Source organism: Erpetoichthys calabaricus, chromosome 15 (genome assembly GCF_900747795.2).
Source record: "Erpetoichthys calabaricus chromosome 15, fErpCal1.3, whole genome shotgun sequence".
NCBI classification, from domain to species: Eukaryota; Metazoa; Chordata; class Cladistia; order Polypteriformes; family Polypteridae; genus Erpetoichthys; species Erpetoichthys calabaricus.
This window is the reverse complement of record NC_041408.2, coordinates 56,424,900-56,439,798: the sequence shown is the minus strand read 5'-3', so window position 1 is coordinate 56,439,798 and position 14,899 is coordinate 56,424,900. Positions and strand designations below refer to the sequence as shown.

Below are 14,899 nucleotides of genomic sequence, written 5' to 3'. Positions count from 1 at the left end.
CACATGCACCTCTGAGCCACGTTGACTTTTCACTTTCCCTGTTCCGCGTCTACCCTCGCTCTCTAGGCATTTACACTGCTTGTTCATGTGCCCGGATGCAAAAACTCACCGACCACCCAGTTAGTCCCTTTCATCTGTGCTATGAGTCCACATGCACGTCTGAGCCACGTTGACATTTCATTATTCTTTTCGGTTACGACACCCGACCGCATCCCCCATCGAAAACCTGCCTATCAGTCGGGTTTTTTTGGAAAAATGTCATTGACGAAACTGTTGCTCTCAAACTTCGCAACATGGCTGTTGGCTTTGTTTGCCAGCATTGGGATAACTTCGGCGACGTGGTCACAAATTGCAACAACTCACCACACAAGGATGCCCTGTCTCTCGAGGCATTCACACTGCCAGAAGACAACCATGGGATACGCAGAAAATAGCCATGTCAGTCAACGCAGATCAGACACCCAGGCAAACCACACTGAATAATCAATAGCTGCAACTACTTTGCCCGCTCCAACTCCTCACCTGAGTCGGTTTCGTCTGTGTTCAGCAGTGTTTCCCAAACTCAGTCCTGGTCAACCCCTCTGGCTGCAGGGTTTTGTTCCAACCAGATTCTTAATCATTAATGCCGGTGAAACTCATCAGGAATAAGTCAGTTTTTCAAACGCAGCCATGTAGCAGATTAGTCAGGATGTAATAATCCGAGATGAATGCGCGTTATGGATTTTGCAAATGTTCATTTTTTTCCCTTTGCTTAAAAAACATTTAAAAAGCGGCGTGATTATGCGGCCTATACTACGCCGCGGATTTGTATGCAGCGTGTAAAACAGTTTGTTTGTCACGAATAATTTGCTATCCACTCAGGGAGGAACCGGGAAGCGAACGCACAATCTTCCACTGTCTCCTTACTGCAAAGCAGCAGCACGAGCCAAATGTTCATTTTTTCCCCTGTGCTTAAAAGACATTAAAAAAGTGTTTCTCAACTGTGACTCCCGAACAACTCAGTACGCAAAAAGCGGCCAGAACCGCAATAAACAATAAAAAGTCTACGTAACTCACATGTGCATATCGACTGTGCAATGAGGAAAACGACTCAGGTGACGAGTTGGGGATGGGAACATGAGCAGGCAGTGCATACCGAATGAGAAATCGGCAGACTAGCATGACAGATGGGGCATAATGGGCGTCCTTCCCCTCTCCTCCCGTTTTCTTGGTGGTTTATTAAATTACGTATTTTTCAAATGTTAATTTTTTCCCTGTTCTTAAAAATCATTAAAAAAGCGGCCTGATTATGCGGCGTATGGTACGCCGCGGGTTGGCTAGTACTAGATATTCTAGTTGTTGTGATAATTTTTCATTAAGTCATACAGCCATTAATTATACAGTAATAATATACAGTGAAGTCAAAAGTTTCCATACACTTAAGGTAAATTCTTTAAAACTCACTTTGTAACCCCTCCACAGATTTTATACTAAACTATAAATTTGGCATATCATTTAACACTTCTGCTTTGTGGAGGGCAAAAGTAATCTTTTCCAACAATGTTCACAGGGTATTTCACTTTTAATCGACTATATCAAAATTCCAGTTGAACTTAAGTTTACATACACTTTAATATTTAGTAGTATTGCTTTTAAATTGTTTAACTTGAGCCAAATGTTTTGGGTCACCTTCCACAAGCTTCTTGCAGTAAGTAGGTGGAATGTTGGCCCATTTCTCCAGACAGAACTGGTGTAACTGGGACAGGTTTGTAGGCCTCCTTTGTCAGCTGCACCCACAAATTTTCAGTCCGATTGAGATTAGGGCTTTGCGACGGCCACTCTATTACGTTGACCTTGTTGTCCTTAAGCCATTTTGCCACAACTTTGGAGGTATGCTTGGGGTCATTGTCCCATTTGGGAGACCCATTTGTGTCTGAGCTTCAACATCTTTGCCAAGCTCTCGAGATGTTGCTGCAGTATATGTACATCATTTTCGTTTCTCATGATGCCTTCTGTATTGTGAAGGGTGTGAGGGTGCGGGTCCTGCTCCATCTTCCCTTTTGGGACCCTCTCCAACCCAGCACCGTCGGCAGTATCACCGGATGAGCTGGTCTGATGAGGACAAATCAAACTGAGCAAGGGGATGGTGCAAAAGGGTGCAAGTGCTTTTATTAACAACAATAATAATAAAAAAAAAAAATCTGTGACCAAATAGTGCAGTTTTCAAAGTTCAATAAATAAATAAGTAATCCAAAAAAATGTAAATGTTTAAAGCAAGGATAAAATGAGAATTAAAAACCTGTACCAGTCATTGGGACCTCACCAGCCAAGCACAGCTCCTTCCCAGTCTCTCCAGCTTACCCAGGGTTTTCTTCTTAAAGAAGAATTTATGCACTTTTGTTGTGAGGACTAATGGAAACACTAATGAACACACTTTGCTGATTTGTGCCAGCTTAACTACATGAACATGTGTTTTCTGCAAGCAGAAGGACAGAGGCCTATATCAAAGTTGAGTTGGTTTTCCTGGTAGTAGTTTCGTGACTCAATATTGATGATATATACATCTGCAGTTGAAGCCAGAAGTTTACATACACTTATGAAGTGAATTTTAAAGAATTCACCCTAACCCCTCCACGATAGCAGTGTCGTCGGCAAACCTTTGCACGTGGCAGGACTCTTAAGTTGTATTGGAAGTCTGATGTATATAGGCTGAACAGGACCGGAGAAACTACAGTCCCCTGTCCCTCCATCCATCCATCCATCAATATTCTGACCTGCTTATTTAGTTCAGGGTTACTGTCTTTTTTTCTGTACAGTAATGTGTAATCATATGTTAATTGCCAAAGTATATGGAGATTTTTATAGGGTTTAGTAAAATGTGTGTTTAAATGCCTAGTATTATGTAACCACGTCATGAACTCCACTTTGATATCAACACACACAACTGAATTCCTCCCCCTCTTCTGCCTTTTCAGATTATAAAGATTTCCATCTTATTTCTTTGAAGCAAGCAACAAGGAAAAACAAAATGAAAGCTACCAGTTGGCTACGGAAAAATGTTCTTCTTGCAGCTGGACTTGCTTTTTTTGGGATTCACTTTGGTACTTACATAATACAGAAGACGGCCAAAAGCTCAGCTCGATCAGATGTGGAGTCAAAACAGAAACACATCAAAGATTAATTATCAAAATGATGTCTACTGTCCCAATAGACAAACTGTCCTCAATAAAGTATGTGGGCTCTTTTTTTTTTTTAGTTTCCTGAAAAGTACCACAATAAACAGTATGGCTTTTTAAAATTGAAATGAGACTTTTATTTTGAAAGATGTCCCGCCTAGAGGTTCAAAGATCTGCCCTTCGCCTGTCGGATCCTCTGAGTGATGGCAGAACTCAACAGCAGCTGTGTGAGCTTGAGCAAATCTTTGCATCTTGTTATGGCCCCTGTGGCCAACTCAAGCAAATACACAACAATCGGGGCGGTCACATCCAGACCACTTCTACAGCTTTAGTTCTTCTCCGTGGAGTCCCAGTGTCTGACCCCCTTCTCAAGTTACTGTGTGCATCTGTGCTGAACCACATCTCACGATTCAGTGACTGTGGCTTATTTACCAGCATCCTCAGCTGCCGTCTAATTCAAAGTGCTCTACAGCTAAACTTTCATTCTAGCACAATAGTCAGAATATTCAAGCATCTCCTAGGGGATTGTATTCGCTATTTAAATAGTGATAGTTGTGCCTGCAAGCTTAAAATTGATTTTAATAGCACCCAGGTCTTACTTTCTCTGGCACGTAGCATCATAGTTAGTAAACCTGCTTGCTTACTTAACTCTAAAGAGGTGCAGCACGTAAGCTGCCTGTTGCTAAAGGCATTTTTGCACACCGTTCCTTGCCATATAGGAGGCAATACTTTGCTTGGTAAAACTATTGTGTATTCCATAGAGGGCCATAGAGCAGAAAAGTCATCACTGTTCCCTGGGATGCTTTTGGATTTGTTGGACACATGTCCTAAATTTGTGCACACAAAGTTAACTTCCAGAAGTATTAAAGTGATGGTATTTAGTGCATCCTTGTCAGGAGACCTTCCTGAGGGAGTCAATGGAGGTGTGGAAGCATGCACTGGTGTGTCTCCTGAAGCAGTCCTTCTGGAATCGTTGCTTAATTTAGGTAGCCAGTTAATCGCTGATGATGTTGATCTTCTGGTGTGCCAAAAAGTGGTGCATCCTGCCCTTAAGCAGCAGCTGAAAAAGCATAAAATGATTGTTGTTGACCGTCTCGGCCATGCCTTGATGGAACCACTGACCCAAATCACAGGTAAGTTTTTTTCTTTTGATTCATTTACATTTATTATGACTTTTGTTAATTACAGTTAACATCTTATTCAGGTCAAACTTTGGAGGTCCTTTTAATAGTTTTTAAGTAGTTCTGTAATAATGTACAATGGGATGTAGAAGTGCATGCTTTTTCTGGAGACTTTAATTTTCCATGGAAATTGAGGAGAAATCTATCACAGTTCATTTTCCTGTATATCTCCAAGATGCATTTACATGACACACAGTGTCAGACTTTGTTCGTAGAGGGCTCCAGTGGCTGGCTTTTCATTCTAGCTACCTTCTTCATTATTAAGCAATTACTGCTGCTAATGGAATGTTCGACTTTTGTCTTTTAATTGATTTTCTTTAAGATTAAAAACCTCTTCTTTCTGTTTTCCTTAACCAGCAGCTAAACAATAATGATAATGCACGTCAGAAGATGACCAGCTAAATCAGGGGTCTCAAACTCCATTCCTAGTGATCTATCATTTTTGCACCAATCAGGTGTTCTTTTTTAATTTGAAGCTATTTCTAACTGTTAATGAAACACATTAATTAAATCTGTGAAATTTTACTGCCCTAATTCCACCTCACCAGACGTTGCCAGGACTGTTGGATTTTCTTCTTTCTGAGGTCTCCATCCAAATGGTTTGTGGAAAAGAGCACCGTTGTGTCTTCCAAATATTTAATTGAAACAGATTTTGTATAATGGATACATAGGTACAAATTGGGTCACATTATGTCATGCTCTGTTGGCTTGTTTGTCATCTTTTTTTTCTTTGACTGCTGGTAAAGGAAAAAAGAAGAAACAAGGCTTCTGAATCTTAAAAAGCAAATCCATTTAAATTAAGGAGAAAGAAGTATCTTCCAATTATTGTCAGTAAATTAATTAGTAATTAAGAACGTGGTCGAAAAGAAACTTCTATCCATTATCCAACCTGCTATAACCTAACACAGGGTCACGGGGTTCTGCTGGAGCCAACACAGGGTGCACACACACCCAAAAACAAAGCTTTCACTAGGGACAATTTAGAATCGCCAATGCACCTAACCTGCATGTTTTTGGACTGTGGGAGGAAACCGAAGCACCCGGAGGAAACCCACACAGACACGGGGAGAACATGCAAACTCCACGCACGGAGAACCCGGGAAGCAAACCTAGATCTACTTACTGCGAGGCAGCAGCGCTACCACTGTGCCGCCCCAAAAAGAAACTTAAGCCAATACATTCCTCCAGAACAGGGGTGGGCAATGTCGGTCCTGGAGAGCCGCAGTGGCTACAGGTTTTCATTGCAACCCAACTCCTTAATTAGAAACCAATACTTGCCAGTCTCGCTCCTTATTTAATTTAATGGCTTGTTAGTCTGCAATGTAAGGTTCTTATACCATAGATTTTTCCCTCTCCAAGGATATCATCCAAATTATTTGAAGCCTAAAACAGATAATTTTCAGTCTGTCACATTTTCTATTTCATGTTTTATTAAATCAAACAGTACATGATGAACACACACAGATGTAAATGAAAACTAACTGGATGGAGAACTGCTGGCTGCTTTGTCCTTTACATTTTATTACTAATAAGGAGCCATTAAAACACTGAATGCAGCTGTTTAAGACTGAAATAAGCAATCAAGGGTGGAGAACCTTAACAAGCGAGACCACTAAAATGAAGCATCAAAATGTCACTTAAGCAGTAAGTGTTTCATCAGCAATAATCCTTTTCTCATTAAGAGACTGGGTTGGAGCAAAAACCTGCATTCAGTGTGGCTCTCCAGGACCATCGTTGCCCACCCCTGCTCCAGAATATGTAGTGAGAATCTGATCTTCCTTGTGTATAAGATCATTCAGCAGAAAATAAGTATTTATTTTGACTCGAGGGAGACAAATTATTCCAAAGATACAGCATAAATAAAAAAAATCAAACCTTTTTTAATAACCATTCATATGTACAGTATTTATAGGCCTCAGTTGCTATTCTTTGTTTTAAGTAATTTGCATATGACTTAAAAAAAAATAGTCTCCAGTAGGTTTATAACTGCCCCCTGTAATAAAAGAATAATGGTAATCTCACATTTGCTCATTTTACAATATTCCCATCCTTATGTAAACTCCTGATGCTGTTTGTGTGAAAAATAAACAAACGTGGAGACTGACAACAACCTTATGGTGATCCAGTGGAGGAGGAGAGCTCATCAAATGAACAGAATTTCAGCCTGTCTTAGTATTGAAGACCGGGCTTTTGACCAATGAATGAGGGGAGAGGCAGGTCTTCAGTTCAAACACTTGAATTGAAGGTGTGCATACTTTATTTAGGATCTGGATAAAATATTAACAAATTAAATTAGTTTGTTAGTACATGATAACTTGATCTACAGCCATATTGAGTCACTTTGAGCAACCTTGGTGGTTTAACAGATTTACTGCTGCACATTTACTGCTTAAAAACATCAAGTAAAAAAAGTTAAATGTGGACCACCTGTGAACTTGAGACATTTTCCTGTTTCCTGTTTTTTATTTATACATATGTGTGTATATATGTATGTGTGTATATATGTTTATGTTATGCAGGTCCAACCCTCTCTCTACAGAAAAGTCCAGCTACTTTCCACTGGTGTTAATGGAGGATTTGATCAAGTCTGAAATTTCGAAAACAAACATGCCATTAGTTCTTATTGTAGGAGCCATCAAATATCTGTTGTCATTACACTGTTGAGTTGTTCAGGTCTGAGCAGTTTCTAAAATTTGTACCTGGTTGTATTCCTTTTTAAACAGGTGCAACAGCGATTGCTTCATTTCAAACTGCAGTTCCACACAAATGTTATGGGCAGCTGAAGGGTCTTGACATGGTTTCTGTCGCTTCAAAGCGATTACTACATTTAATTCCTTTTGAGGACTCTTGTGTGTATACATTGGTGCTCTGTAACAGAAATGAAACCACACTGAATGAACTTAAGGTATGCTTTCATCCACTTTATAACATTACCCTGGATGGCGCAGCAGGTAATTTAATGTTTAGCACACAAGTTAAGAAATTTGGAATGTATAATGTTTCTCTACATCCTTGTGAGGGTACTATTTTGCCACTGCAGTGCTTTCTAAATAAGGTAGAATTGCCTCCCATGACAAAGGATTTGTTTAAAGAAAAAGGTTTTGAAGTGAAGAAAAGGCATGTTACTTAATGAATTTCAAAAGTTGAGAAAGAAGGCACAATAATTTTTTTTTTTGTTTTTTTGTTTTTTTTTTTTTTTTTTTTTTTTTTTTTTTTTTAAAGTTCTTTGAAACAACATACTTCATAAAGCAAATTTTGTTGTTGGCTATTTGAAAAACAGGGCTTATTTTTGTCTGGAGATGGAACATAAGAATGTTAGGTAGCCATTATGACCACAGAGTATATTAGTGTGCAGAGGTGTTTTTTAAATACATGGCTTAACACATTGGCCACATATTAAGTCCTGTTTATGTGCTTATGACATCACGTTTCAATGTGGAGGATTTATAATCATCTTATTTATACTATCAGAAAAGAAGATAAAGTAGTTTATGTATATATTTTTTTAATTAAATTAGATAAACTTTATTATTCCCAAGGGGCTATTCAGAACCATACAGCAACAAAAACCTAGAAAAAATGGTGATACAGACTCATAGGACAAATAATACAGCCAATAATTTGATGATTAAATAAAATAAATGTATATTGTACAGAAATTTCAAAATGAACTTAAAGTATGTTGGGTGGAAGCACTGAATTGCCTGATAGCAGTGGGCAGCAAAGACCCCCCCAGAGGCACTTATTAGCACACCATGGTGGAATGAGCCTGTGGCTAAAAGTGCTGTAAGAGTGTGACTCCTGGATTGGATGGTGGGGATTTTTCATTTATCAGTTAGGACAGTAATCATCTGTACCTAAATTGTCATCTAAAATAATTAATCCTGGGAAACACCAACATAATATAAATCAATCCATTGGAGGAAGAAATGTCTGTATGAAACACTTTTCTAGCTGGAGCCTTTTTATCTTCAATCCTTGATATAAGTGATTAAAGGCAGTAAAAGACATATTTGACAGCCGTCTACAAAAAGTTTGGCAAATGAGAGGAGACCATTTAATCCATCTAATGTATTTCGTTAGCTAGTAGCTAAATTGTCCCAAAATGTTATTCAGATACTTCAAAAAAAGCTGTCATGGTTTCTGCTTCAGCTGCATGGCCCGTTAGCTTGATTTAGATTCCATTCCTCTTTATGTAAAGAAGTGCATCCTTGCTTTGGTTTTATAAACCCTTCCATTAATGTCCACCAGTGTCCTCATATACAGTACATGATTTACTACTGTATTTAATCAAGTTAATCTACCAGGTCATATTTGAGGCCTTTAAGAATTTTGGAGATCTGGATGAAGTTCTTCTTTGTTCAGGACTATAGAGGTTTAATTCCCTTATCCTGTCACAGGAAATGTGGCTCTGATTTTTGTTTGTATGTTTTCCTCTCTGCCCGAGTCAACAATAATTATAATCAATTCATCAGCAACCCAGTGGCTCACTAATGTTATGGAACCAGAGTTAAACACATTTTAAGGCAGAAAAACAGTTCTCTGTTGTCCCCATACATAGATGCCAACATTGGCTTTCCTTAGTGTTCAAATGTGTGAAACGCTAAGGATTGTGGCATTTACATTATCAATGCAGAGATCTGTAGTTGTATGTTTTGAACCATTAAGCTCCAAATTTAATGTTACAATGACACACTTCTTCTTGGATGTCTAAATTAGAATGTTCATTGAAAGCAGAATATCCAGCTTTCCTGTATATCTGTTCCTGAGCTGATACTCCCTAGTTTAGTTGGACGTTCAGACAGCAACTCTCTAGAGTATGTCCACAAAGTTTAAGGAATTTACCCAATATTGATCTTAAGGAACTTTGGGAAGTGATTTTTCAATTAAAATATCAGAAAATAATAAAAGGATTTGAGTTATTCATAAAATGCATTCAAGATTAGTATATGCCTACCACATCTAAATTTAACCATAAATTTTGCATCGATTACATATATCACAGCTGAAATTCCTCGTGTTATATTTTGCTCTGGGTATATTTTAGTCAGTGTCACTAAACACCTGCATTGGTAGCTCACATGTTTTGTTATGCCATACACTTTTAACTAATTTGACTAAAAATACGTGTATATCTCTCTGATAGAAGTGATTTTTTTTTTTTTAAATCCACAACTTTAATCCACAGCAATATTTGGAGTAATACTGTATGAGGTAAACATGGGTTATGAAAAGCGGTTGTAATATCTTATATACACAGCTTGCACAAAGACTTGCTTTGCTCAGTTTGAAGAATCCCAATCCACCCATCATAACTCTGTGGCAAAATGAGGTTCTTTGTCAACTCGGATTAAAAAAGATCAATTTCTCTAGGAGAGGATCTGTTCAGAAGCTGGCAAAATCGCATTTTCATAATGCAAAATAAGCATGCCAGACCCGTGCATATTGTTCGTAATTTATTTGCTTTTTTGCAATATAAGGAACAATTTGACATGGGGCTAAGGTTGAATGCAGTGTTTCACTGATTGTCTTTGGAACATAGCAAGTATGACTCTATGTTATTTTAATTTGAGTTGCATTCTATTACAATGTTTTGTTTCTGAATAATATTTTAAAAAGTAGCTGAATTGATTCAATAAAGTTATGCATTATTTTATAAAACATGACTATTACTTGCATATCTTGAAAACAGAATACATTTTATGAAATATCTATGTAGTTTACTAATTGCATTCTGTTGTGATTTTTATTCTCCGAGAACAAGTCATTGTTACAACACTAATCAAAAACTTTTTTTGTAGCATGGCAACAGGAAATTCACAGAATACTCAAAATTTTACTGTACCTTACTATCAGACTATTTAAATAAAATATACTGTTGTGATCTCAATCATGGTGACTGTATTGAAAATCCTGTTTTAACATTGGATGATTGTGAATCTCTCCCATTCCTTTAGATTGCGTGTCAGACTGCAGAACATGTTTTAAAACTTACACTGAAGGATCCATTTGCTCTTCTTGGTGGAGGATGTACAGAAGTTCATTTGTCAGCCTATATCAGGAATAAGGTCAGTATCCAGTTCATGAAAGATGCAATATCAATGTTGAATAAATAGGCTTTGGTTAGAGTAAACATTTCAATTTTATGGTCCTCTGATTTCCACAAAAATTGTAATAGCATCCCAACTGTATAGGCTTTCAGCTGTTGAGACAGAATATAGCACGTCATTCTGTGGTGTGGGGGTACGTTATGCATAAGGCAAGAGGATCATTAGTTAAAAATATTGGGGCACACTCTCTGCCACGCTGCATATAAATTAACGGCATGGTATACCCAAGCTTACATTCTGTAGTACATTTCTGTCTCTCAAGGAAAAGTGTAGAGGAAGAAACGGTGGCTCAACATAGAATGTGAAGATACATGGCAGATTGTATCATATCTTCTAAAAAAAAAAAAAAAAAAAATTAGTAGCCCTTCCATGTTTATAGTTAAGGAAAGAGATTTTCCTGATCTTTCTAATTCAACTAAGTGAAGAGCTGGCGGCAAATACACTCATAAAAATGACATTGTTTTTGTCTTTGTAAATGTATAGGTCACCAGTGAGATGAATTGTGAACTTGCTGATCTTGACTGCACCGCCACAGAATATATGGTGGTCGCACGCTGCTTTTGCTCCTCATTGGAATATGTGGCACGGGCTTTAGATCATGAAGGGAGAGAGTGTCTTATAGATCTATCCCATGGACACAAATGGATAGTCCCGTCAAATGAGTTCATCGGCTGCAAGTGGAGCGATCTCGTGACACAATGTGCCTGTGGCAGTATTGAAAAATCAAACCGCATGAATTGGGTGGTGCTGGATGGTAACTATGACACCTTTTCACCAAAGCTGATCGAAAACATTCAGATGGAAAACATCCCAGAATGTATTATTCTGGACTCCTTTGCTGCAAAAACGAATGCTTTGCAGGTTGCAGTCGAAACGGCAAGCTTGGTCCTGGATTTTAAGCATGTTGTAAAAGATGTTAATTAAATAGTTTTGAATTAAAAGACTAAAGAAAAACCTGTTTATTTTATTTTTATAGTCTTATAATCTGTCTGTGCATAGAATTTGTCAGAAATCACTATTTTATCACATAAAACTAATTTTCCCCTTAAGCTGTTGTTGCCAATATGAGATGTTCCAGCACACCAAACACAATGAACCCTTCTCTTTTTCTTTGTTCTTTTCCTTCCTTTCCCCCCTCTTCATTCTTCTCGGTGAGCTTTGTCCTCTTCCCTTTGTCTCGGACTCCCTGAATGAGGAGGAATATCTTCCTGTATGCCAGACTCAGGAGTGTACTTACGGTGCTACCACATTGCAGTCAGGGAGCACTTCTGGGTCAGGCAGAACCTCCTCCCCTCAGCTTCCTCTGATGTCTCCCATGAGACCCAGCAGAGTGAAGGTGTGTGTATGGGAGACCCACCTAAATGCTGCTGCCACCTGTCAGACTGGGGGAGCACAAGAAACTGGGTGATGTTCTCCTTCCATTACGAAGGTACCTCGGCCGGGATGCCAGCCAACCAACCCTTGTCTTCTATGGCACTGTATAATAAAGTGGTGGTTAATTCTTAAAACGGTAAAGTCAGTCTGTAATGGTGTATGTGTGTGTGTATATGTGCGTAGTCAAGTCTGTAGTCTTGTTCTGCACTTTACAAAAAAGTAGTAGCAGCACAAGAGAAATTTCAGAGCAGAGCAACTAGGTGATTTCCAGGGCTGCAAGGTATGGGGCTGTGAGGATGTTGAAGTAATTGAACCTTTTCAAATTAAGCACATAGTTATTAAGATGTGACATTATCCACTTGTTTAAAATTAGGCACAGAGTTAATGCAGTGCACTCCAGTTGTTACTTTAAAAATAAATTCTTCAACATGGAAATTTGTTAAGGGTAAACTTCACACATCCATCAAAGCTTTTCATCATGCATCCATAGAAACATGGAATAAATTGCCAAGTAGTGTGCTAGACTGTAACACTTCACAACTTGACTTTTGGAGAAATTAGGTGATCAGATTGATGAGCTTCTTGATCTGAATGGCCTGTTCTCATCCTCATTGTTGTAATGCCCTTAACTGTAATTCCTTTCAGTCGTTGGTGATTGGTAAACCTGTCCCTTATTTGTCAGAAACTTATACAAAAGGAAGAACAATCCCAAACTGAGGGTCTAGTCCTAAACTAGACTATCCTAGTCGGTCAGAGAGGCCTAGAAAAATGAACCTCATGAGTCTTGAGCAACAAAGGCTGTGTTGGGACCTTACCTAAGCCTTAAATTCTCATCCATAAAGTTGATTCAGCAAAATTATTTTGCATATATTCAAACACATTCTTGAGGACACCAATGGAAATTCAGGTGAAGTTTACTTAAGAATGAAACATAAAGGTATTTCTTCACACAGAGTTGTGGGATTCTGGTTCTACACCCAGAGTAGAGTGGTTGAAGCGGAAACCTTGATAACTTTTTAAAATGTACATAGTTGATACTTTGGGACAGTTTTTTTTTTGGGTGTTAATTGATTAAAAGAGCTTGATGGACTGAGGCATACGTTGTCACGGAAACATCTGGAGGCTTTTATGTTAATGTCAACAGAAAGGGAAATCCTTTCGACCCCCGAAGCGGACTGGTGATCAACAGTTTCACAGAAAAAAAAGTGAGCTCCTATGACGACTTTTGACATTTTTTTGGGGTCATGGCTGTAGTGTTACTAGTTGTGCATTTTACTGAGGTTTACATATTTGCATTACGACATTGTACCTGCAATTGTACCTTTTGTTTGTGGAATGGGCTTAACGGATTGACTAAGATGGATGTCAGCTTTTGTTTTCTGTATTTTTAATGATTTGGTTGTTTTGCTCATTTTGAAACTATGCATTTTATCATGGGAATTCAGTGAAGTATAATTTTCATTTTTTAAGGTCCTTATTGTGTATCAGGTGTGTCATGATGCACAGATAAATCCACTTATTGTACAGGGCCATTATGTTTAAAAGGCTTCCAGAACCTTGAAATTCCCAGTAACATCTAGGGTTTCAAGCTGACCTTGTGCAAACCTGTTTTATTATAGCTGAAAGTCCTCTTTTGTAGGTAAAATGTGCGATGAACACAAGTGGTGAGGTATTGCATATTTAAAAATAAACCCACGGGTCAATTGTGTCATGCTTTGTTTTCAAAAATTCGACAACTGTCCTTGTGACACAGACTAAATCTACATTAGAAAGAATTAGTTTCATACATGTTTACAAAGAACGACCACGCATTTACTGGTGTCTTCTCTATTTGTCCAACACACTTTATTTATTTCACCATCCAATTTATTCTACTAAAGTCACAGGAAAGAATCCTTCATGCTTCTGTAAGTTATTTATTATCAAAGTAATGTAGTGAATCAATTATATTTTTGTAGCGCTAGTAACAGATCTTCACTGCAGTCTGAGGTTGTTTTGCCTTGCTAAGTCCCTTAAGTCCCATTTATAAGACATTAGGAAGTATTTCTGTTTTTACTATAGCTTTAAATACCAATCTCTCTTTTGTTGTTTTCCTGTTATTTTGCTTTTTCTGTGTAGTTTGCATCCTTCCTAATCACGATAATTAAAAGCAAGGGCTCTCATTCATGAAATGTTTATAAATTAATGAACATATCTGTGCGTGAAAGGCTGTTTCACTAAAATCTTATGTCACATTCCCAAACCACGAGTAACACTTCAATTGTTTTCTTCACACCCTGCGTAGATTCATAAGTAGCAATCAATCTTAAATGGTCAGGCGCGTACACGTTGTCAGTTCATTACCATAATCCTCACCCATCAACACCCCAAATCTTAACCATATAAGGATGTGCTGGAACATGTGCCCAGGATCTGCCAAAATGTCAAAAGTGGAAAAAGAAGCAGAAATTGAGGTACTTTTAACAGAAGTTAACAAAAGTGCACTGGATCACATCCCAACGCTATTGTGTGTGTATTATTATAAGCCCATTCCTGTGGCAAGTCATCTATAACCCTTGACCCCTATGGATATAAGCAATTAGTCTATTTATACCTCTCAAATAAATACAATTAAATCTATAGGAGAAACTTTTTCTCTTACCGAGAAGCCAGCCATCATGCATAGCTCCTTGTTTCCAGATACGTGCCAATGAGACTGACACCGAATTTAAACTCTTATGTGTACCACTGGGCAACCACGTTGAGCTAACACACTTTGTATCACTTATGAGCTGCACGTTGATAAAATGCAAAGGCGTCATTGGATGGTGCTTTGATGTGTACATGTGTATAGTCTATTGCACCGATGACCCAGGATAGGTTGGCCTGCTCTTAAAACCCTTGACTAACCTCCACTTGCCTTTCCCCACCATACGACAATTGTCTATAACCCCACATTAGTGCTAATATTCCGTTAAGTACTCCAAGTAGCATGTGGCTAATAGATGGCTGAGAAATCCCAGACCTGTCTGCAATCTCCCACTGAAATGTCCCAGTGGCAAAAATGCCAAGTGTCAACAGGACTTAGCAGATGTACAGG

The 14,899-nt window shown here is 38.3% G+C and overlaps 1 protein-coding gene across 1 annotated transcript; it reads left to right on the top strand.

Annotated features, from left to right (window-relative positions):
* The first annotated feature begins 3,298 nt into the window (after positions 1 to 3,298).
* On the top strand, positions 3,299 to 11,400 carry mkks (MKKS centrosomal shuttling protein). Its single transcript, XM_028821105.2, has 4 exons — positions 3,299 to 4,288; positions 7,060 to 7,241; positions 10,294 to 10,404; positions 10,930 to 11,400. The coding sequence occupies exons 1-4, from the start codon at positions 3,304 to 3,306 to the stop codon at positions 11,368 to 11,370; spliced, it is 1,719 nt and encodes a 572-aa protein (XP_028676938.1). The 5' UTR covers positions 3,299 to 3,303; the 3' UTR covers positions 11,371 to 11,400.
* The last annotated feature ends 3,499 nt before the right edge of the window (positions 11,401 to 14,899 follow it).

Coding starts and splice junctions, on each gene's coding strand:
- mkks (XM_028821105.2), top strand. CDS start 3,304: ATGTCCCGCCTAGAGGTTCAAAGATCTGCCCTTCGCCTGTCGGATCCT. Junction 4,289..7,059: donor ACCACTGACCCAAATCACAG/GTAAGTTTTTTT, acceptor CTTTTTAAACAG/GTGCAACAGCGATTGCTTCA. Junction 7,242..10,293: donor CCACACTGAATGAACTTAAG/GTATGCTTTCAT, acceptor CCATTCCTTTAG/ATTGCGTGTCAGACTGCAGA.